Source organism: Hylobates moloch, unplaced genomic scaffold (assembly GCF_009828535.3).
Source record: "Hylobates moloch isolate HMO894 unplaced genomic scaffold, HMol_V3 SCAFFOLD_3, whole genome shotgun sequence".
NCBI classification, from domain to species: domain Eukaryota; kingdom Metazoa; phylum Chordata; class Mammalia; order Primates; family Hylobatidae; genus Hylobates; species Hylobates moloch.
This window is the reverse complement of record NW_026652278.1, coordinates 42,202,506-42,226,949: the sequence shown is the minus strand read 5'-3', so window position 1 is coordinate 42,226,949 and position 24,444 is coordinate 42,202,506. Positions and strand designations below refer to the sequence as shown.

Here is a 24,444-nt window from a genome sequence, read left to right as displayed (position 1 = left end):
CAAGTTGGAAGTAAATGGATAGAGGAAGACATTTTATGCAAACATCAATTGAAGGAAACAGAAATGACTGCATTAATATCAGATAAAGTGGACTTAGAACAAAGAAAATTCATGGAGACAGTGGGGAACATTATATAATGATAAAAGGGATAATCACCCAGAATATATAGTCATCACAAGTGTGTACGCACCAAACAGCAGAATTGTAAAAACTGCGGGAGAAAAACTGGTAGACCTGAATGCAGAAACAAAAAAATCCACAATTAGGTATTGAAGTCTCCAACTATAAGTGTATATTTGATGGAACTAGCTAGAAAATCAACAAGTATGTAGAATATAGAATAACTCAGTGCCACAATCAACCAACAGCATATTTATAGCACGCTCTACCCAACAACAGAATACATGTGACATTTCAAGTGCCAGTGGGACATAGAGCAAAATGGATCATATTCTGGGCCATAAAACAACTGAAATTTTAAAGAATTGAGATAATGTAAAGTGTGTTTTCTGACTGTAGTCAAATTAGAAATCAGTAACAGAAAATAACAGGAGCACCTCCAAAATACTTGGAAATTAAACAACTTCCAAATAATTCATTGGTCAAAGATGAAGTCTCAAGGGAGGTTAAAAAATGGATGAGATGGAATGAAAATAAAAACATAATACAACATATCAAAAGTTGTGGGATACTGCTATAGCAGTGCTGAGAGGGAAATTTATAGCAGTCATTCATACATTAGAAAGGCGGAAAGTTTCTTTTTTTTTTAATACTTTAAGTTATAGGGTACATGTGCACAACGTGCAGGTTTGTTACATATGTATACATGTGCCATGTTGGTGTGCTGCACCCATTGACTCCTCATTTACATTAAGTATATCTCCTAATGCTATCCCTCCCCCCTCCCCCCACCCCACAACAGGCCCTGGTGTGTGATGTTCCCCTTCCTGTCTCCAAGTGTTCTCATTGTTCAATTCCCACCTATGAGTGAGAACATGGCTGTTTGGTTTTTTTGTCCTTGCGATAGTTTACTGAGAATGATGTTTTCCAGTTTCATCCATGTCCCTACAAAGGACATGAACTCATCATTTTTTATGGCTGCACAGTATTCCATGGTGTATATGTGCCACATTTTCTTAATCCAGTCTTTCTTTGACGGACATTTGGGTTAGTTCCAGGTCTTTGCTATTGTGAATAGTGCCACAATAAACATACATGTGCATGTGTCTTTATAGCAGCATGATTTAAAATCCTTTGGGTATATACCCAGTAATGGGATGGCTGGGTCAAATGGTATTTCTAGTTCTAGATCGTTGAGGAATCGCCACACTGTCTTCCACAATGGTTGAACTAGTTTACAGTCCCACCAGCAGTGTAAAAATGTTCCTATTTCTCCACATCCTCTCCAGCACCTGTTGTTCCCTGACTTTTTAATGATGGCCATTCTAACTGGTGTGAGATGGTATCCCATTGTGGTTTTGATTTGCATGTCTCTGATGGCCAGTGATGATGAGCATTTTTTCATGTGTCTGTTGGCTGCATAAATGTCTTCTTTTGAGAAGTGTCTGTTCATATCCTTCGCCCACTTGTTGATGGGGTTGTTTGTTTTTTTCTTGTAAATGTGTTTGAGTTCTTTGTAGATTCTGGATATTACCCCTTTGTCAGTTGAGTAGATTGCAAAAATGTTCTCCCATTCTGTAGGTTGCCTGTTCACTCTGATGGTAGTTTCTTTTGCTATGCAGAAGCTCTTTAGTTTGATTAGATCCCATTTGTCAATTTTGGCTTTTGTTGCCATTGCTTTTGGTGTTTTAGACATGAAGTCCTTGCCCATGCCTATGTCCTGAATGGTATTGCCTGGGTTTTCTTCTAGGGTTTTTATGGTTTTAGGTCTAACATTTAAGTCTTTAATCCACCTTGAATTAATTTTTGTATAAGGTGTAAGGAAGGGATCCAGTTTCAGCTTTCTACATATGGCTAGCCAGTTTTCCCAGCACCATTTATTAAATAGGGAATCCTTTCCCCATTGCTTGTTTTTGTCAGGTTTGTCAAAGATCAGATAGTTGTAGATATGTGGTATTATTTCTGAGAGCTCTATTCTGTTCCATTGGTCTATATCTCTGTTTTGGTACCAGTACCATGCTGTTTTGGTTACTGTAGCCTTGTAGTATAGTTTGAAGTCAGGTAGCATGATGCCTCCAGCTTTGTTCTTTTGGCTTAGGATTGACTTGGCAATGCGGGCTCTTTTTTGGTTCCATATGAACTTTAAAGTAGTTTTTTCCAATTCTGTGAAGAAAGCCATTGGTAGCTTGGTGGGGATGGCATTGAATCTATAAATTACCTTGGGCAGTATGGCCATTTTCATGATATTGATTCTTCCTATCCATGATCATGGAATGTTCTTCCATTTGTTTATGTCCTCTTTTATTTCGTTGAGCAGTGGTTTGTAGTTCTTCTTGAAGAGTTCCTTCACATCCCTTGTAAGTTGGATTCCTAGGTATTTTATTCTCTTTGAAGCAATTGTGAATGGGAATTCACTCATGATTTGGCTCTCTGTTTGTCTGTTATTGGTGTATAAGAATGCTTGTGATTTTTGCACATTGATTTTAGTATTCTGAGACTTTGCTGAAGTTGCTTATCAGCTTAAGGAGATTTTGGGCTGAAACGATGGGGTTTTCTAAATGTACAATCATGTCATCTGCAAACAGGGACAATTTGACTTCTTCTTTTCCTAATTGAATACCCTTTATTTCTTTCTCCTGCCTGATTGCCCTGGCCAGAACTTCCAACACTATGTTGAATGGGAGTGCTAAGAGAGAGGGCATCCCTGTCTTGTGCCAGTTTTCAAAGGGAATGCTTCCAGCTTTTGCCCATTCAGTATGATATTGGCTGTGGGTTTGTCATAGATAGCTCTTATTATTTTGAGATACATCGAAAAGGGGGAAAGTTTCAAAACAAATATCTAAGCCTTTAGCTCACGGACGTAGGAAAAGAAGAAAAAATCAACCCAAAGCAAGCAGGAAGGAGGAAATATAAAATCAGCGAAACTGAAAACAGAAAAATTGAGAAAATCAATGAAACAGAGATGACTCTTTGATAAGATCAATAAAATTGATAAACCTCTAGGAAGACTGATAAAAAAAGGTAGATTATCAGTATCATAAATGAAATAGGAGATATTACAACAGAACCTGTAAACATCAGAAAAGATAATAAGGGAATACTACAAACAACTCTACACACAGAAATTACAGATGAAGTGGACCAATTCCTCAAAAAACAAAAGCTATTGCAGCTCATCCAGTTTGAAATAGTTAATTTGCCTAGTTTTATAACCACTAAGGATTTCTAGCTTTAAAACTTTAAAAAAGGAATATTCACGTCCGGATGGTCTCGCAGGAGAATTCTACCAAATGTTTAAAGAATTAACACCATTTCTGTACAATCTCTACCAGAAAATAGACAAAAAGGGAACACTTATTTTTCATTTTACAAAGGTGGTATTACACTGATAACAAAACCAGACAAAGATAGTTTAAAAAAAATAAAAGAAAAAGAAAATTACAGATCAATATCCCTCATGAATATAGATGGCAGAAGTCCTTAACAAAATATTAGCAAATAAAATTCAGCAATACATAAAAAGAGTTATACACCATGACCAAAAGGTCACTCCAGGGATGCTAGATGGTTCAGTTTTAAAAATATCAATTAATGTAATCCACCATACTAACATGTTTTAGAATGATTCCACGCAGTAAAATAATTTGACAAAATCCAACACCTATTCATAATGAAAAAAATTAAAACTCCCAGAAATATAGGAAAAGAAACTATTTTCTTTTACTTGATAAACAGCATCTAGAAAAAACCTGCAATTAACATTTTATGTAGTTGTGAAAGACTGAATGCTTTTACCTTAAGTTTGGGAACAAGGCAAGGATGTCTGCTCTTAGCACTCTTATTCAACATGCTAAGAATCAAAGGGAGTACCCTTATATTGGTAAAGCTTACCCTTTTTCTTAATGGCTAAAGACTTAATGCTTTCCCTTTTAATAGTGGGAATAATGCACGGATGTTTGCTCTTACTCGTACTCATCTCAGTGTTGCAAATTTTAGCCGATACAAGAAGGCAAAAAGAAGAAAAAAGACATACATACACATTAGAAAATAAGAAATAAGACTTTTCCCTATTTGCAGATGGCATAATTGTCTATGCAAAAAAAAAAAACATGAAATCTCAAAAAAAAAAACTTCCTAGAATTAATGAGTTCAGTCAGGTTGAAGAATACAAGATAAACATACAAAAATCAGTTATATTTCTTTATGTTAACAGTGAACACATGGACACTAAAATAAAAATGCTATCATTTGTAATCACTTAAAAAAGAATAAAAGGTTTAAATCTAGCAAACATTACAGAATATGTATGCTTAGAATTATACCATGCTGGTGAAAGAAATTAAGATCTAAGTAAGTGTAAAGGCATACTGTGTTCATGGATTAGAACACTTACTGTAGTAAAGATGCCAATTCTCCCCGAATTGATACAAAAAGGAATTTTGTGTATTTCCTGTCAAAATTCCCGTAAGTTTTTTGTTGTTGATATAGATAAGAGTATTTTCAAATTTACCTGGAAAGGTGGAAGAACTGGAATGGCTATAACTTTTTTAAAAGAAGAAGAAAGTTGAAAGAATCAGTCTACCTGATTTTTATTATATAGCTACAATAATCATACTGAGATAACCGTGGAGGAAGAGATACGAGGATTGATAGAATAGAGGGCCCAGAAATAGATCTACACAAATATGCCCAGTTGTAATTTGACAAAGGTGCAAAAGCAATTCAATGGAGGAAAAATAACCTTTTCAATAAATGGTGCCAGAGTGATTGGACATCTATAGACAAAAAATAATAAACATTAACCCCAAACTTACACCTTATACAAAAATTAAGTTAAAATGGATAATGGACCTAAATGTTAAATTATTGGACTTTTAGAAAAAAAATAAAACAATCTTTGGGCTCTAGAACTAGAAAATAGTTCTTAGACTTGACACCAAAAGTACAATCCATAAGAGAAAAATTTATCAGTTTGACTTCATCAAAATTTAAAAGTTTTGCTCTGAGAAAGACCCTGTGCAGAGGATGAAAAGACAGGCTACAAAGTGGAGAAAACATTTGCAAGCTATTTTAGTGACAAGGGACTATTATCTAAACTATATAAGGAACTTTCAGTACTTAACAGCAGAAAAGTAATCCAGTCAGAACACAGGCAAAAGATGTAAAGAGACATTTCACTGAAGAAGATATATGGATGGAAAATAAGCACATTAAAAGCTGTTCAACCTCATTAACCGATAGGAAAATGAAAATTAAAATCACACAGAAATATTACACAACTATCAAAAATAGTGACAACACAAAATGCTGGTGAGTTTGTGGAGAAACTGGATCACTAATATATTGCTGGTGGGAATGTGAAATGGTACAGCCACTCTGGAAAACAAGTTTGGTAGTCTGTTAAAAAACTAAACGTGCAACTGCCATATATTTACCTCAAAGAAATGAGGAATTATTTTACCCAATAACCTCTACACAAATGTTTCTAGCAGCTTTATTTACAATAACCTAAAAACAGATGTCCTTCAATGGTTGAATAGTTAACCATATAGTGGTACACCCAAATAGTGGAATACTATTCAGCAATAAAAATGAATGAACTATCTGTATATGCAACGACTTGGATGAATCTCCAGAAAATTATGCTAACTAAAAGCCAGTATGAAAAGGTTACATAGGTGTGATTTCTTTCATATAACATTCTTGAAATGACAACATTTTATAAGTGGAGAATCTAATAATGCACTTTTCTGTTTCCAGAAATGAAAACTAAAAGACTTACAGAGGACGTAAGTGCATATACAGTCATGACATTTCAGTCAAGAATAGACCACATATGTGACAGTGGTCCCCTAGATTATACTATTATATTTTTACTATACCTTTTCTGTGTTTACATGTGTTTAAATCAGCAAATGCTTATCATTGTATTACAGTTGTCTACAGTATTCTGTACAATCAAATGCTATACAGATATGTAGCCTGGGAGCAATAGGCTATATTATATAGCCTAGGTGTGTAGTGTGTAGTAGGCTATACCATCTAGGTTTGTGTAAGTACATTGTATGATGTTCACACAGTGACAAAATTGCCTACTGGCATGTTTCTTAGAATGTGTCTCCATCATTAAGCAATGTGTGACTGTGTTCAAAAAGCTAATAAACATTAAAAACATTGAGCCTCATTGAAATATCCCCAGAAAGATGACTTTTGGGAAGAGGGGAGAGGAAAGAAATGCTAAATTACATTAACAAACAATTTTGAGGGGGAAGGGAAAAAGGGAAGAAGCTCTATATTAAGTATGCACATCCATGTAAGATACAGCCTAATATGTGTTGTGAGTGAAGTGGGGGAATAAGCCCTCCAGTAAATGTCCTTCACTATGGTTGGTTTTTCTTTAATCTCAAAGTGAATGTGATACAAAATAATTCGTTTTCTGTTCATGTTGAATTAATCTTGTATTTTATAATTTGGAAAAGTTTAATGATTCATTATTTTGAATGTGTTTTTATACTTCACAGTGAGAGACCAACCACCAATTTGCCTTGATGTTAGACAAAAACAACGTACATCTATGGATGCATCATCATCCGAAATGAAGGCCCCAGTCCTTCCAGAACCTATTCTTCCTATCCAGCCCAAAACTGTGAAAGACTTTCAGTAAGTTTCAGCTCACTATTATATGTAAATGTATAGTCATCTGCATGTCAGCACTTTACATAATTTCTTTATTTGAGAAATTAACTTTTGGATCATCGTAAGGTATTAGCCAAGAGGACCTCAAAAGACTATATGTCTCAAGTTGAACGTGAAAGAAAACAAATATACGAATAATAGGAAGAGTTCGATAGGCTGCAGCAAAATAAAGGAAACACTAAGTAAGAGTCTATGAGTCAAAACAGGCAAAAAGAGATAAGGGTGGTAATTAAATAATAGACTGTTACCATTTTAAAAAATAGGAGTTCATTTATGATGTGACACATACTATAAAAGTTATGTCACCATTCAAAAAATCCAGATGCATATTTGAAGGACTAAGTGGGAATGATAAAGACAGAATGTAAACAAAGTCTCCAGAAGTTTAGCTATGAAGGGAAGGAAAGAGTGATAATTGAAAGAGACATGTTAAGGATGATCTTTTTTAAAAATAAGTAAATGGGAAAGTTGAAGCTAGATTAATATCTTAATCCAATTAAGAATTATAAATCAAAAACCAAACACCACATGTTCTCACTCATAGGTGGGAATTGAACAATGAGAACTCATGGACACAGGAAGGGGAACATCACACTCCGGGGACTGTTGTGGGGTTGGGGGAGCGGGGAGGGACAGCATTAGGAGATATACCTAATGCTAAATGACGAGTTAATGGGTGCAGGAAATCAACATGGCACATGGATACATATGTAACAAACCTGCACATTGTGCACATGTACCCTAAAACCTAAAGTATAATTAAAAAAAAAAAAAGAATTATAAATCCATAAACTATATTAACTGGGACATATTTCTTCATTTGGTTTCAGTATTTCGTATTGCATGTTTGGTGACATTTATTAAAAAGTAATGCTAGTTTATCTGAATAATATTTATATATATATATATATATACGGTTAATGTGTTTTCATTTTAGGGAAGATGTAGAAAAAGTTAAGTCATCAGGAGATTGGAAAGCAGTACATGATTTTTATCTAACAACATTTGATTCTTTCCCAGAATTAAATGCTGCATTTAAGGTAATTATACATAAAACACATTTTTCATTTCACTTTTAGTTTTAAATTTTCCAAAAATGATAAATTTACCTCATTTTCTACCCAATATTGATTTAAACATGCATATATTATGTATTGATTTCAGAAATTATACAATACATACAATTATGTAATATTACAAATATTATATAAGTATATGGGTTTTTCTGGGGGGGTGTTGTTTTGTTTTGTTTTGAGATGGAGTCTCACTCTGTTGCCCAGGCTGGAATGCAGTGGTGCAATCTCAGCTCACTGCAACCTCTGCCTCCTGGGTTCACGCAATTCTTGTGCCTCAGCCTCCTGAGTAGCTGGGATTACAGGTGCCTGCCACCACACTGGCTAATTTTTGTATTTTTAGTAGAAACGGGGTTTCACCATGTCAGCCAGGCTGGTCTCGAACTCCCGAACTCAGGTGATCCTCCCATGTCAGCCTCCCAAAGTGCTGGGATTACAGATATAAGCCACCACACCCAGCCCTTAAATATTGTTTTTACTTGCTCTAATGTTCATGTTTAACTCCATTCCTTCACTTTTAAAAAAGAAAGTTATTAAAATAATCTTTGTACATTTCTTTTTATTTTCAGAAATTTTGCCCTAACAGTTCTTTTTTATTATCAGACTAAAAAATCATCAAAATTATGAAGGAATAGTGTGGTTCAAATTTTACTAAGAATAGTCTTTAAAATGTTGAATATACTTAATTCTTAAATTGAATTTGCAGAAAGATGCCACTGCCTCATTTAACACCATTGAAGACTCTGGGATTAATGCTAAATTTGTGAATGCTGTGTATGATACCTTACTTAATACTGTAAGTATTATGACATGCAAGTAATATTATTCTGTGTCTCTTCTGTATTTCAAAAGCAGCCACACAAATATTGTAAAAATCACCTTATAATTACCTTGGAAGCTCTGATACAATTTTATAGTAAATGTAGCTGGAATTCTCAGAAAGTTAGATTATTTTATTCTTTTATTTTTTAATTATGAATTAAGCAGCAAATACTTTTACATCCAATCCTTTTTTAGAAAGACTTGCTAAAATCATGCTTTACTTACTCAGCAAAAGGAGGTAAGTTATTTAATTATATTGGAATTGCACTGAATCTGTAGATCAGTGGTTCTTAAACATTAGCCTGTATCAGAATCACAAGAAGGGCTTGTTAAAATACAGAATTTCAGGTTTATTAGGTCTTGGGTGAAGCCCAAGAATTTTCATTTGTAACAAGTTCCCAGGATATGTTGATTTATGAGTTCATTTATGATGTGACACATACTATAAAAGTTATGTCACCATTCAAAAAATCCAGATGCATATTTGAAGGACTAAGTGGGAATGATAAAGACAGAATGTAAACAAAGTCTCCAGAAGTTTAGCTATGAAGTGAAGGAAAGAGTGATAATTGAAAGAGACATGTTAAGAATGACCACATTTTGAGAACCATACTGCTATAGATCAATTTGTGAAAAATTGACATCTTTTCAATCCATAAGCATACTGTATCCTTTTAGGTACCTAGGTCTTCTTTAATTTCTCTTGGTAATGTTTTGTAGTTTTCTGGGTAGAGGTGTTACACATTTCTCATTACATGTATTTCTAGGTACTTCATGTTTTTTAATCCTATTATAATTTTATTTTCCAATTGTGACTAATATATGGAAATACTTTCATATATTTATCTTTATCTAAATACAGTTGACCCTTGAACAATGCGAGGTTTAGGGGCGCAAACCCCCCATGCAGTGAAAAAAAAATCTGTGTATAACTTTTGACTCCCCAGAAGCTTAACTACTAATAACCTGTTGTTGACCAGAAGTCTTACTGATAACATAAACAGTCAATTAACATATATTTTATGTTATATGTATTGTATACTATATTGTTACAATAAAGTAAGCTAAGGAAAAGGCAATGTTATTAAGAAAAAATAAGGAAGATAAAATATATTTACTATCTATTAAGTGGAAGTGGACTATCATAAAGGTCTTCATCCTTATTGAGTAGGCTGAGGAAGAGGAGAGATTGGTCTTGCTGTCTTAGGTGGCAGAGGTGAAAGAAAATAATGTATATAAGCAGGCTTGCACAATTCAAACCTGTATTCAAGAGTCAACTGTACTTTGCTATATTCATCCATTAATTCTAATAGTACATCAGTAAATTAACTTGGATTTTCTGTGTACACAATCTTGTCATTTGTGAAAAAGGAGAGTTTTATCTCCTTCTAATCCTGTATCTTACATGGATGTATGTATGTGTTTGCATTGACTGGGATCTCTTTCACAATTGTGAATAAAAGAAGTAATAGCAGACCTCTTTGTCTTATTCCCAATATGAGTACTTCACTATTAAATATAAACGTCCTTTGTCATTGGAGAAATGAAAATAACATTACACATCCATCAAAATTAATAAAATTGTTTCAAAAACCTTACCAAGTATTGGCAATATTGTGGAACAGTTGGAACTTTCATCCCCTGATGATGTAAGTATAAATTGGTACAACCACTTTGGAAAAATACTTCGTGTGATCTCTTAACATGAAGCATATGCATATTCTGTAACCCAACAATTCCATTCCTAGGTACACTTCTCTGAACTTGATTTTTTCTTGACATTTTAATTTCTTTTGAATTTAAGTCGTTTTTTGCAAAATAGGAAATAGAATTAACCTAAGGCAATCTAGTCCTCGAGGGATCCAGGCTGAGTCTTATGATCTTCAGCAGAATGACATCATAATGCAAGGTGCTAGCAATAGTGTGTAAATTCTAAATAATAACCACTTCCCTACATTTTTTATTAGGAAACAGGCAAAAGTCCAATTCTTAAGGGGATGACATACAAAACATCTTAATCTACAAAGGCCAGAATAACCCAGTTACATACTGAACAACCTATTGGTGAACCAAATCAGAGCTGGCCAAGGATTGGTAAACAGAGGTGTTTACATTTTGAACACTTGCTCTGTGGCTTAAAAAATTCCTGGTTGCTGTCAGTAAGAAAGCAAGTAAAAAATATTGCAGATGGACCCACCCTGATACTTGATTTTACCAAGGTCTTTCACTGGAACATGACGGTAGAGATAAGTATAGGTATAAGATAATTATCCCTTGTCTCACTATGTTGCCCAGGATGGTCTCAGACTCCTGGCCTCAAGCAGTCCTCCTGCCTTGGCCTCCCAAAGTGTTGGGATTATAGGTGTCAGCCACTGAGACTGGCCAGGAGAGCTTTCTTTAAACTAAAGGTCAATGTAGCCATCATCTGTGCTGCAGAGCCTTGAGTATTTCTCTTTACTATTGGAGATTCTGGTAGCCAGGTTGGTACTGGATGCCATCATAACATGCTGACACAGCTACAGTTGGAGCACACACCATGCTACCTGTGCACCAAAGGCTTGGCCATGGTTGGCCTAAGGCCCCATGACACAGCCCACCTCACAGCCACTCAGCCTGCCCCAGCATGGACCAGTCCTCTCTGAATTCTTTTGACTTGGAATATTAATGTTATATACGTTAAAAAATTAAATATATAGATATGAGGGAAAAAACCCTAAAATGGAATACAAACAGAAAATAAACCTAACTGTATTTTGAATGAATACTATAACCATATTTTCCAAAACTCACTAAAAAACATTCATACATAGTACTTTAACTATATAATCCTAACTAAGAAAACACACACAAAGACTGTAAACAAATCTTTAACTTTTAGTAGTTTGGGTTTTTTTCCCCCCTCAGGGGTATAGACAAATAATTCTGAAATTACATTCTATGTATTGTTGAACTAAACAAATGAGTAAATATATCAATGTTGCTGGGAGTCAGGTTTCTCATTTTAGAAAAGGGAGGTAGAAATATGGGATGAGGGAGGCTAAAAACAGTTTTGGGAATTGAATTAGAATTGGAGGCATTGTAATGATCTCATGGTTTTTAATAGATGTAGATACATGTGTGTGCATGTGAGTGTGTATGTTCTAGCCCTGTGCACTGAAAGGGTCTACAGCAATAACATCCCTTCACTATACTGAGCACTTCACTATACTTATCTTGGTTTCTAAATACCATGTCACACTAAAAGAACCACAGCTCCCTAGAGAAATGGCTAATTCTACGACCAAGGCAGGGAAAGTACCAAATGAACCTGGATCATCTAGTATCTCACCATTAATTATGATGTTAGCTGTAGGGTTTTTTTTTTTAGATGTTCTTTATCAAGTTGAGGAAGTTCTCTATTTCTTGTTCACTGATAATTTTTGTCATGAATGGGTATTGGATTTCATCAACTGTTTCTTTTGCATCTGTTGCTATGATCACGTGATTTTTCTTTTTTAGCTTGTTGATTTGATGAATTACATTAGTTGATTTTCAGGTGTTGAACCAGACTTGCATAACCTGAAATAAATCACACTTGGTTGTGTTGTATAATTCTTTTTATGTATTTTTGGTTCAATTTGCTAATATTTTGTTGAGGATTTTTTTGCATCTATGTTCATAAGAGGTATTGATCTATACTTTTCCGTTCTTGTAATATCTTTCTCTTTTGAGTATTAGGTTAATGCTGGCCTCACAGAAGGACTTAGAAAGTATTCTCTCTGCTTCTATTTTCTGGAAGAAATTTTAAAGAATTGGTATCATTTATTTTTTAAATATTTGGTAGAATTTACCATTAAAGCCATCTGGGCCTGGTGCTTTCTGTTTTAGAAAGTTAACAATTATTGATTCTGTTCCTTTAATAGACACAGGCTTATTCAGATTATCTGTTTCTCCTTATATTAATTTTGGTAGATTGTGTTTTTCAGTAACTAGGTTATCAAATTTGTGAGCATAGAGTTGTTCATAATAGTCATAAATTATCCTTTTAATGTCTACAGAATCAGTGTGAGAATGATCTTGTGTTTAGTAATTAGTGTGTTCTCACTTCCTTTTGTGATTAGTCTGGCTAGAGGCCTATCACTTTTATTGTTCTCTTCAAAAAAATCAGCATTTTGTTGTGTTGATTTTCCCTGTTCCCTTTTTTAAGTTTCATTGACTTCTCTAATTTTTATATCTTGTCTTCTACTTACCTTGGATTTAATTTGCTCTTTTGTTTTAGTTTCCTAAGGTGGACACTTAAATGATTAATTTCAGATTTTTTTGCTAATATATTCATTCAGTGCTATACATTTCCCTCTAAACACTGCTTTTGCTGTATCTCACAAATTTTGATAGGTTGTATTTTTCATTTGTTTTCCAAAGGTAAACATAGGCTTACCATATGATCCCTCACTTACACTCATATATATTTACCCAAATGAGTTAACAATTTATGTTCACCCAAAAACCGGCACACAAATGGTTACAGCAGCCTTATTAATAATTACCAAAAATGTCCTTCCATAGGTGAAGGGATAAACAAACTGTGGTACATTCCATATCATGGAAATTATTCAGCGATAAGAAGAAATGAGATACCAAGTCACAAAAAGACATGGAGAAACCTTAAATACATATTGCTAAGTGAAGGAAGCTAGTCTTAAAAGGCTGTTAAAAATAACAGTAATGGAGATTTGGAGCCAAGATGGCCAACTAGATGCAGCCAGGAGGAACATCTGCCACGGAGAGACTGGACATCAGGAAGACTGGCGGCACACTCCAAGCAGATCTTCAGAGAGAAGGCATTGAAATTGGACAGATGGAGGACACAGAAGCTGGGCTGAAGGGAGCTGGGAAACCTGGGTGGGGCTATGAAGTAATGGGATTCATTCATGACCCCCAGCAGCTCCTGTGGAAAGGGTGAGTTGAACAGGCAAGGAGCAGCCTACTTTCGCCACGGACCTCCGGAATCCCGGCAACAGGAGATTCCATGACCCCCATGGACACTTGAGCTGGCAGGGTGAACTGCTTACACATGTGGGAGGGGTAGGACTCCAGCCTGTGTGGTGCCCAGATGGTTTGGTATGGGTGCAGTGGAGCATGACCAGGGATTCTCATCCCTCAAGGCACACTGTGCTCCTCCTGGAGACTTTAGCCTTGAGAAGACTCAGACCCGGACAGAGTAGGGCAGTCTTGCCTGTGAGATGGTGCCAGACCAATGTGAGTGTCCCCCTGACTGCTGGCCTCTCCCAGGGCCCCAGCCTGGCCACACTCACTTGCAGTGCACCCTCGATGCCCAACCAGGGTACTTCCTGGGGCATAGCTTCTTCACCAGCAGACCGCTCCTGACCATCATAGGGTCCAGCAGAGTGGTCCCCACCAACACACACCAGCCTACCTGCAACCTCCCCGCATCACAACCTCCCCTCCATAGCTTTGCCAGCATGCATTTCTCCACAGCCACCTTCCCATTGCTTTGCCAAGGTTTGCGAGTGAGTGGACCTCACTTCTTCCCACCAGTATGCGTGCGTACCCCACCATGCTACTGCTGCATGAGTACATGCTGCTGCCCCCACTGGCATGTGGGCACCCAATCATGCCACCATTGCTGCCACAAAAATGCACACGGACACTGGCAACTTGCCCCCCCCCCCATGCTGACACCACTGCTGGTGCAAATGCATGTGCACAGAATCCAGCATTCCTGCCCCCCACCAGCACCCCACATCTACCACACCACCACTGCTGCCAGCTCAAGAGCATGGAGCAATGCCACAAGCCCACTCTCACTAGTACCTTGCCCCAGCAGATGTGTGTGCATCCCACCACATGGCTCTGAGTGGTTGCTGGCACATGCAAGCAATCATGGATCCAACTGCCACTACCCCAGTCAAGTGTTTTGTCTGACACCACTCATCAGAATGTTACTGCCAGTGGACCAAGAAGACCTCAGCCATTTTGGCACAGCACGTTCCTAACCTTGAGGGGCCAGAGAACAAAGCCAGGGGCTCGGTACCAGCACCCCACAGAGTTAGAGCATGCAGCCCAGGAGTGCTGAGCTGAGCCTTGGCCCACTAAAATTTTCCGGAAACAAAGCCATTCAACTGAACCCATTTATACCACAATCAAACCCACAAATGCATCAAAGAAGATAAAAGCAAAAAAAAAAAAAATCCCATTCAAAGGATAGCAACTCCAGAAACTGAAGGAACATCAACCCACTCAAATGAGAAAGAACCAGCACAAGAACTCTGGCAACTCAAAAAGCCACGGTAGTTCCCAGCAATGGTTCTTAACCAGGCTGAAATGACAGAAGTAGAATTCAGAATATGGATAGGAACAAAGATCATTGAGATTCAGGAGAAAGTAGAAGCCCAATATAAGGAATCTAAAGAATACAATAAAATAATACAGGAGATAAAAGATGAAATGATTGTTTTAAGAAAGAACCAAATTGATCTGACAGAGCTGAAAAACTCACTTCACAAATTTTACCTCATCTCTACAAAAAAAATTTTTTTAAGTTAGCTGGGTGTAGTGGTGCATGCTTATAGTCCCAGGTACTTGGGAGGCTTTAGTGGGAGGATCACTTGAGCCCAGGAGTTCAAAATTGTGGTGAGCTATGATTGCACCACCACACTGCAGCCTGAACAACAGAGTGTCTCACTCAAAAAAAAAAAAAAAAAAAAATCAGAGTACAGTTGCAAACATTAACGGCAGAATTGACCAAGCTAAAGAAAGAATTTCAGAGCTCAAAGACTGATTCTTCTAAATAGCTCAGTCAGACAAAAATAAAAAATAATGAACAAAGGCTCCAAGAAATATGGGATTATGTGAAGAGACCAAATCTACAACTCATTGACATCTCAGAAAGAGAGGGAGAGAGGGAGAGAAAGCAAGCAATTTGGAAAGCGTATTTGAGGATATCATCCATGAATATTTCCCCAGCCTCACTAGAGAAGCCAACATTCAAATTCAGGAAATTCAGAGAACCCCTGCAATATACAAGATGACCATCCCCAAGACACACAGTCCTCAGATTCTCCAAAGTCAAAATGAATGAAAAAATGTTAAAGGCAGCTACAGAGAAGGAGCAGATCACCTCTAGTGGGAACCCTATCAGGCTAACAGCAGACCTTTGAACAGAAACCCTTCAAGACAGAAGAGATTGGGAGCCTATATTCAGCATTCTTAACAAAAAGATATTCCAACCAAGAATTTCATATACAGCCAAACAAAGCTTCATAATTGAAGGAGAAATAAGATACTTTTCTGATAAGTAAATGCTAAGGGAATGTAAAAAGGCTAAATGTCTACTTAAAAGGCACAGAGTGGCAAGTTGTATAAGAAGAAAGACCAAACTATATGCTGTCTTCAAGAGACCCATCTCACATACAATGACATCCATAGGCTCAAAGTAAAGCAATGGAGAAAGCTCTAGCAAGAACAATAGAAAAGAAAAAAGAGCAGGGATTGTTATTGCAACTTCAGACAAAACAGACTTTTAAACCAATAACAATCAAAAAAGACAAGAGCATTACATAATGGTATAGAGTTCAGTTCAACAAGAAGACTTAGCTATCCCAAATATATATGTACCTAATACAGGAGCACCTAGATTTATAAAGGAACTTCTTAGAGATCTACAAAGAGACTTAGATAACCACACAATAATAGTGGGAGACTTCAACACCCCACTGACAATATTAGATGATTGAGGAAGAAACTAACAAAGATACATGGGACCTGAACTTGTCATTTGACCAAATGGACCTAACAGATACCTACAGAACTCTCCACCCCAAAACAACAGAATACACATTCTTCTGAACTGTACATGACACATACTTTAAGATCTACCACACAATCATAAAACAATTCTCAGCAAACTTTTAAAAAATGAATTCATATCAACACCATTGCACAATAAACATAGAAATCCATACTGAGAAAACCACTCAAAAGCATACAATTTTAAGAAAATTAAAACAGTCTGCTCCTGAATGACTTTTGGGTAAGCAGTGAAATTAAAGCAGAAATCAAGAAATGTATCAAAACTAATGAGAACAAAGATAAAACATACCAGAATCTCTGGGACCCAGATAAAGCACTGTGAAAGGAAATTTTATAGATCTAAATGCCTACATCAAAATATTAGAAAGATCTCAAGTAAACATAATGTCACACCTAGAAAATCTATAGAAACAAGCACAAACTAACCCCAAAGCTAGCAGAAGACAAGAAATAACCAAAATCAGAGTTGAACTGAAGGAGTTCCATCCCAAGATGGAAGCAGGAAGAAATGGAAACCCTGAACAGACCAATAATGAGCTCTGAAATTGAATCAGTAAGAAACAGCTTGCCAACCCCAAAAAAAGCCCAGAACCAGGTGGGTTCACAGCCGAATTCTACCAGATGTACAAAGAGCTGGCACCATTTCTACTGAAACTATTCCAAAAAATTGAAGAGGAGGGACTCTTCCCTAATTCATTTTGCGAGGCCAGCATCATCTTGATATCATCTTTTCTGTGTGGCAGAGCCACAGACATGCGCGCATGCGCGCGCGCGCGCACACACACACACACACACACACACACACACACACAAAGAAAACCTCAGGCCAATATTCTTGATGAACATTGATGCGAAAACCCCTGCAAAATACTATCAAACTGAATCTAAACGCACATCAACAAGCTAATCCACCATGATCAAGTAAGTATTATCCCTAGGATGCAAGGTTGGTTCATCCTACACATATCAATAAATGTGATTCATCACGTAACAGAACTAAACACAAAAACCACATGATTATCTCAATAGATGCAGAAAAGGCTTTTGATAAAATTCAGCTTCCCTGTATGTTAAAAACCCTGAACAACTAGGCGTTGAAGGAACATACCTCAAAATAATAGGAATCATCTGTGACAAACCCACAGCCAACATCATACTGAATGAGTAAAAGCTACAAGTCTTCCTCTTGACAACAGCACAAGACAAGGATGCCCACTGTTACCACTCCTATTTAACATAGTACTGGAAATCTTAGCCAGAGCAGTTAGGCAAGAGAAAGAAATAGAAGGCATCAAAATAGGAAGAGAGGAAGTCAAATGTTTGCAGATGATATTATTCTATACCTAGAAAACCCCAAACCCTCTGCCCAAAAGCTCCTAGACATGAAGAACAATTTCAGCAAAGTTTCTGAATGCAAAATCAATATATAAAAATCAGTAGCATTTCTATACACCAACACTAAGCTGAGAGCCAAATCAAGAATGCCATTCCACTCACAATAGCCACAAAAATAATAAAATCCCTGTGAGTATTGCTAACCAGTGAGGTAAGAGAGCATTAACAATGAGAATTACAAAACACTGCTCCAAAAAATTAGAGATGAACAAATAAATGGAAAAACATTCCATGCTCAAGGATAGGAAGAATCAATATCATTAAAGTGGCCATACTGCCCAAAGCAATTTACAGTTGCAGTGCTATTCCAATCAAACTACCAATGGCATTCTTCACAGAATTAGGAAAAAAACTATTTTAAAATTCATATGAAACCAGAAAAGAGTTTGATTAGCCAAGGCAATCCTAAAAAAAGAGAACAAAGCTGGAGGCATCACATTACCTGGCTTCAAACTATACTACAAGCCACAGCAACCAAAACACCATGGTACTGGTTCAGAAACAGACACATAGACCTATGGAACAGAACAGAGAGCCTAGAACTGATGACACACACCTACAACCATCTGATCTTTGACAAAGTCCACAAAGGAATAAGGAAAAGATTCTCTGTTCAATAAATAGTGCTGCCATAACTCGCTAGCTATATGTAAAAGATTGAAAGTGGACTCATTTCTTTCACCATATACAAAAATCAACTCAAGACAAATTGAAGACTTTAATGTAAAAACTGAAAGTATAAAAAGCGTGGAAGATAACCTAGGAAATATCATTCTGGACATAGGCCCTAGCAAAGATTTCATGATAAAGATGCCAAAAGCAATTGTGACAAAAACAAAAATTGATGAATGTGACCTAATTAAACTGAAGAGTTTCTGCACAGCAAAAGAAACTATCAACACAGTAAGTAGACAACCTGCAGAATAGGAGAAAATATTTGCAAACTATGCATCCAACAGAGGTCTAATATCCAGAATCTATAAAGAACTATTTAATAAGCAAAAGCAAACGACTTCATTAAAAAGTGGGCAAAGAACATGAGCAGACACTTCAAAAGAACACATACATGTGTCCAACCAGCATATGAAGAAATGCTCAGCATTACTGATCATTAGAGAATTGCAAATCAAAACCACAATGACATAACATCTCACACCAGTCAGAATGGCTGTTACAGATATTGAGATTATGAACATGAGACTGTCTAAAATATCTTTGATACCAAATAAATTTTTAGAAGTAGAGAAATTAATAGATTAAACAGCAGATTGGAGACTGCTGGAAAAAGAATTAGTAAACTGGAAGGTAGAAGTGAAGAAGAAATTTCTCAGAGTAGAACTCAGAGGGAAAAAGAGATAAACTATAAAAATAATAAAGATATATAGAGGATAGAATAAGAAAGACTAAACTTCATTGTATTTGGAGTCTAAAAATTATGGCACAGAAAGAATGGGGGTGTATATTTAATACCTGGGAGTTTCCCATAACTGATGTAAGACATGAATCCACAAATAACAGGGGAAACACAATATATACTAAGCAAGATAAAAGAAATGCAGACAAAGTAGTGAAATTGGAACATCGTAATAAAGATACCTTATAAGTAATCAAAGGGAAAAGACAAATCATTCATAAAGGAAAATTATCTGGCTGTCAGCAGACTGCTCCACAGCAATCTGGGAGCCAAAAACCTGAAGTAATATTTTCAAAATACTAAAAGAAAAGAATATAAACATTGATTGATGTAGCCGGAGAAACTGACTTTCAAGAATGAGGGTGACTTAAGATATTTATAATAAACAAAAACTGCCTTTACCACCAACAGACGTATACTTAAACTTTAAAAGATATATTTTAGAGAGAAGCAGAAGGATCTGAGATATAAGAAAGAATGATGAAAAAGAAATTCATAAATACAGTTGACCCTTAAACATCATGGGTTTGAACTGCGTGAGTTCACTCAGACACAGATTTTATTCTGCCTCTGCCATGTCTGAGACAGCAAGACCAGCTCCTCCTCTTCAGCCTCCTCCTTAGCCTACTTAATGTGAAGATAAAGAGGATAAAGACCTTTATGATGATTGCTTCCACTTAATATATAGTGACTATATTTTCTCTTGTGATTTTCTTAATAACATTATCTTTTCCCTATCATAAGAATTCAGTGTATAATACATAATACATATAAAATATGTGTTAATAGACTATATTATTGGTGAGGTTCTGATCAATGGTAGGCTATTGATAGTTAAGTTTTGGGGGAGTCAAAAGTTATACATGGATTTTTCTACTGCATTGGGGATCAGCATTCCTAACTCTCATGTTGTTCAAGGGTCAACTGTATTTATGTGTCACCCTAAAAAATACCTGCATAAAATTGATGTCTAATGTGTGTGATTTAAGAAGAAAAAGCCAAAAGATGGGAGAATAACAACACATAAGTAGAGGAAGCTTATTGGAATTAAAAGTATTCTAAGATGCTCTTATTATAGAGCATCCTAAAGAAAGAGTAGGATATTAACTTTAGGCTTGTTAACTATGAATAATAAGAAATTGAAAGTAACCTCTAAAACAGTGCAAATGGAGCAAATAACTTTCTTAACTGGAGAGTAGGGGAATGGGAAAAAGAAGCATTAAAAAGTGAGTTAAATGAAAGCAAAAAGTAAGATTGCAGAAACAAGTCCAAATATAGGAATACGTAATTGAATAACAAATATAAATGCACTAAACTCACTGGTTAGAAGAGACTATCACTTTGGATTTTTAAAAATTATATTCCATGCTAAGCACAAGAGATACCGAAAAAGGTTGAAAATAAGGGTATATAGAATATATACCAGACACCTTCTAACCCAAAGGAAGTTGAAATCATTGTTACTAACTTCAGAAGATACGGCCTTTAGGAAAGTAAATACTACAGATGATCAGATGAGGGAGAAATCACTGGAATTGGGAAGGTTATACAGAAGAGGTTGATTTTTATTTGCACCTTGGAAGGATTCAACTTAAGTATGCAAAGAGTTGAGCAGTTAGCCAGTGAGTATGTATTGTCTTGGCGTTGGAGATACAGTGTTAAACAAAAATGCATGTCATATACAGCTCTAAGTAGCTTATATTCTAATTTCTATTGGGGGCAGGTTACAGATAGAAAATAAATGTGAAAACAAATGTGAAGAAAGATAGTTTCAGATATTGGTAAGTGCTTCGAGAAGATAGGGCAATGTAATAAGGAGTGATTAGTGGTTGCTTTTAGCTAGGAAGCTCAGGGAGGGCCTCTGTAAGGCAACAACTGAGGTCTTAATGATGAAAATAACTCAAACCACGAGAAGATGTGTGAGAGCAGCACACTAACAGAAGTGACAGCTAATAAAAAGGCCCTCAGAAGGGAACACAATTGGCAAATTCAGAAATAAGGCTTGTGAGACTAAAGCTTAGTGAATTAGGGAGAAAGGAGAAGACTAGGTTGGTAAGAGATGAGCCTGCATATGGCCATGTGAGTTTAATTGTATTGTAATAGAAAGTCATTGAGTGTTTTAAGCAGGGATCATTTATAGTTAAGAAAGATCTCTCTAGATGCTTAGCAGAAAATGGTCTGTAGTGTGTCAAGAGAAAGGAGTTAGGAAGGCCTTGTGGTAGTTGAAGCAAAAGTTGATATTTGGATTAGCAATTTTGGCAATGAAAATAGAAATGTTCAGACTCATATATTATGGAGTAGAGCTAGTAAAACTTCCAGTACATTAGATGTGGCACTCAAAGGCAAGAAAGACAGGAAACTGAGTGGATGCTGTTGCCATTTAATTAGATGAATAAGGCATTTGCGAAGGAGAGATCAAAGTGTTTAAAAAAGAAAAGAGTAGTCCACCTTGTCAGATGTTGCTGAGACATTTTGTAAGGTTTGGACAGAGAATTGACCATTGTCTTTCATAAGCTATAGATAATTGATGACTTTAATAAGAGTCTAGTAAGACTTTAATACGCCTATTTGGAATGAGTTGACAGACAATGAGAAGAGATAGTACAGATAATTCTTGAGAGCTTTCACTATAAAGGGAAGCAGAGAAATGAGGTGGTAGCTAGAAGATGGCCCAAACGAGATGTTTTAAATAAAGCCAATACATCAGTCAGGGTCCTGGTAGTAAACAGACAACACACTCAAATTGGTAAATTGGGTTATTTACAAAGTTGTTAGCAGAGTAAGTGAGACCCTAAGGACAGCACAGTGCCCAGGGGAGAATCTAGAGATGAACCATGGGTGAGAGGGCTGCTTTACAGGAGATGGGACTTTCACTCTAGGGACACCACCGACCCATGACAACCATCCCATGGTGACCCTGCAGGTGGGGACCTGAGGGAACAAATACCCCAACTTCACTCTCTTTTCTTTTCTGCTAGTGCTTTCTATTAGCTAACCCCAATAAGAAGGCAAAGGAGTCTAGTTGATACAGTCCTTCAGAATTGGCTTCTGAGGGCATAGAGCAAAGTGGAGAAGGATGGCAAATCAGTGCCAGTGATGTTAGTCTGTGTTGTTATACTGATAGGAATGTTTTAGTAGAGAGGGAGAAATGGATGATACAGGCGAGATAAGAAAAAACTTTAATAACCATGTCCTTGACAAGGTTATGAGAGGGGATGGGATGTAGGACTCAAATGAAGAGGTTGGCCTTGATCAAGTGCAGTTGCAGGCAAAGTGGTAGAATTTACATTGGGACAGTGAATCTCTTATCTGGGTGCATCTGAGACCCAGAAAGCTTCCCTGTCCCAGACAGGTATGGAAGCCCAGAGCTCCAGGATCACCACACCTGCCCAATCACCCAGAAATAGGTTTGGAGTGGGAAACAGTCATGACACAGACCCCCATGAAGTTTCTCCCTGATGGACTGGGAAGTCTTCTTTGTTGAAGACATTGAGCCAGACTAAGAAGCCCCCAGGCTTCTCAGAAACAGGGCAGACAGAGCAAGAGGGAGGACAGAGCAGAGGCCAGAGGCCAGAGCCCAGGCAGGCAGGATATGGCACAATGCCACCACCGCGGGCATCCGGGGAGGAGTGCCAAACAGGGGACTTGGCCAGGAAGGCCAGCGTTTGAGTGACAGATGCTTGCCCCATCCTGTTGCTGGCTTCTTTCTCCGTCCCTGTGTCAAGCTGTGGCTAGATTTCTCAATGAGGGCAAAGGGCGAGAGGAGTGAGAACCGTCTTCTTGAAGTTCTGGGGGCACTTGCCTGCAGGTGGACAATGAGTACCTGTGAGGCCTTTGTCCTTAGCTGGGGTGTGGTCATCTTGATCCTAGCAAAGAGGCTGCTCAGGATGGGGAGGGGATGAAAACCCCTGCAGGTCCAACGCAGATGCCAAGTGTGTAGCAAGGTCATAGCTAGGAATGATGCTGGGAAGGAGGTGTTATAGATTTGAGGAATAAGAAGGTTTGAAATATAGTTGTCTTGGAAGTGTAGAGAAGTAAGTGAACTATAGAAATGTTGTGGGACTGTCAGTGGTATTGAGTGTCCTTTTGAGATTTGTGGTCATAAACTTAAAGTATGTCCAGTCAGCACATTTGTTTGGTTTTTCTCCTGCAGCTTTTGTTGCTCAGGGGCAAACACTAAGTGGTTGAGCAGGGGTACTCTCTGGGTGTGCAGGGTTACTGTAAGCAGAGGAAGAGAAAGGAATGCTATATTAAATATATATATGTATATGGGTATATGACATAAGAGCTAGGCTGAATGAGTGCTGATAGACATGTCTTGGAAGTAATGGTTGTGGTTTTAAATAAAAACATAATATATGTGTATTGGCATTTGCCTCTTTCATATAACATGACACAAATTTTACTGATTATTTGAAGTTTCTTGTTAATGAAGCTTCTATTCTCTTATAAAGTGTTACCTAGATGTATTTTATTTTCATTTATTCTTGGGATGTTTGATAGTAAATAAGGTTTTTAGTATTTGGATTATTAAACTAGAATGGTAATATTATGTTAATAAACATGTTACTCTTGGATTCATGTTCATTACTCCGTCCTGTCAGGTCAAGGAAAGTGAAATTGTTTTCCAGTTATATAAAAATTCTGTTGGTCATCAACCACCACCATATATGTTTGTGCATGTTGTACGCTACACATACCAGGGATATTCTCATTGTAATCTTATGTCATTGATGCTCTCCAGAGTTCTTAAATGTAAAGTCAGTACTACTATTAAGTGTCAGTCCTGAGTCATCAAGTCTGATTTTAACTATTGAAACAGATCTGTAAATATAATTAATATATACATGTCACCTAAGTAGGTAATCCTAATTACCTTACTGTTTTCTTTTGCCTACAGCCTCAAGACATTCAGAAGACAGTATTAAAGGGAATCATTAACAGCCTGTTACGAGAATGGAAAGGGTAAACTAATATTTTCAATATTTAGCTAATCAGTATAGATGTCTAACTTACACATCATATATCTTTAACATATGTGTATGTATTTTACTCTCAGAAAACATTTTAGTTGAGTTATAATAACATAGATGAGAAAAGAATTATAAGCC

The 24,444-nt window shown here is 36.8% G+C and overlaps 1 protein-coding gene across 2 annotated transcripts in view; it reads left to right on the top strand.

The window, feature by feature from the left end:
* HECTD2 (HECT domain E3 ubiquitin protein ligase 2) overlaps positions 1-24,444 on the top strand; it is a 97,712-nt gene that overhangs the window by 34,719 nt on the left and 38,549 nt on the right. For both annotated transcript variants that reach the window (XM_032136947.2, XM_032136942.2), the window contains exons 3-6: positions 6,643-6,781; positions 7,755-7,857; positions 8,597-8,686; positions 24,234-24,298. In XM_032136947.2, the coding sequence (XP_031992838.1) occupies positions 6,643-6,781; positions 7,755-7,857; positions 8,597-8,686; positions 24,234-24,298 (397 nt within the window). The remainder of the gene's footprint in view (positions 1-6,642; positions 6,782-7,754; positions 7,858-8,596; positions 8,687-24,233; positions 24,299-24,444) is intronic.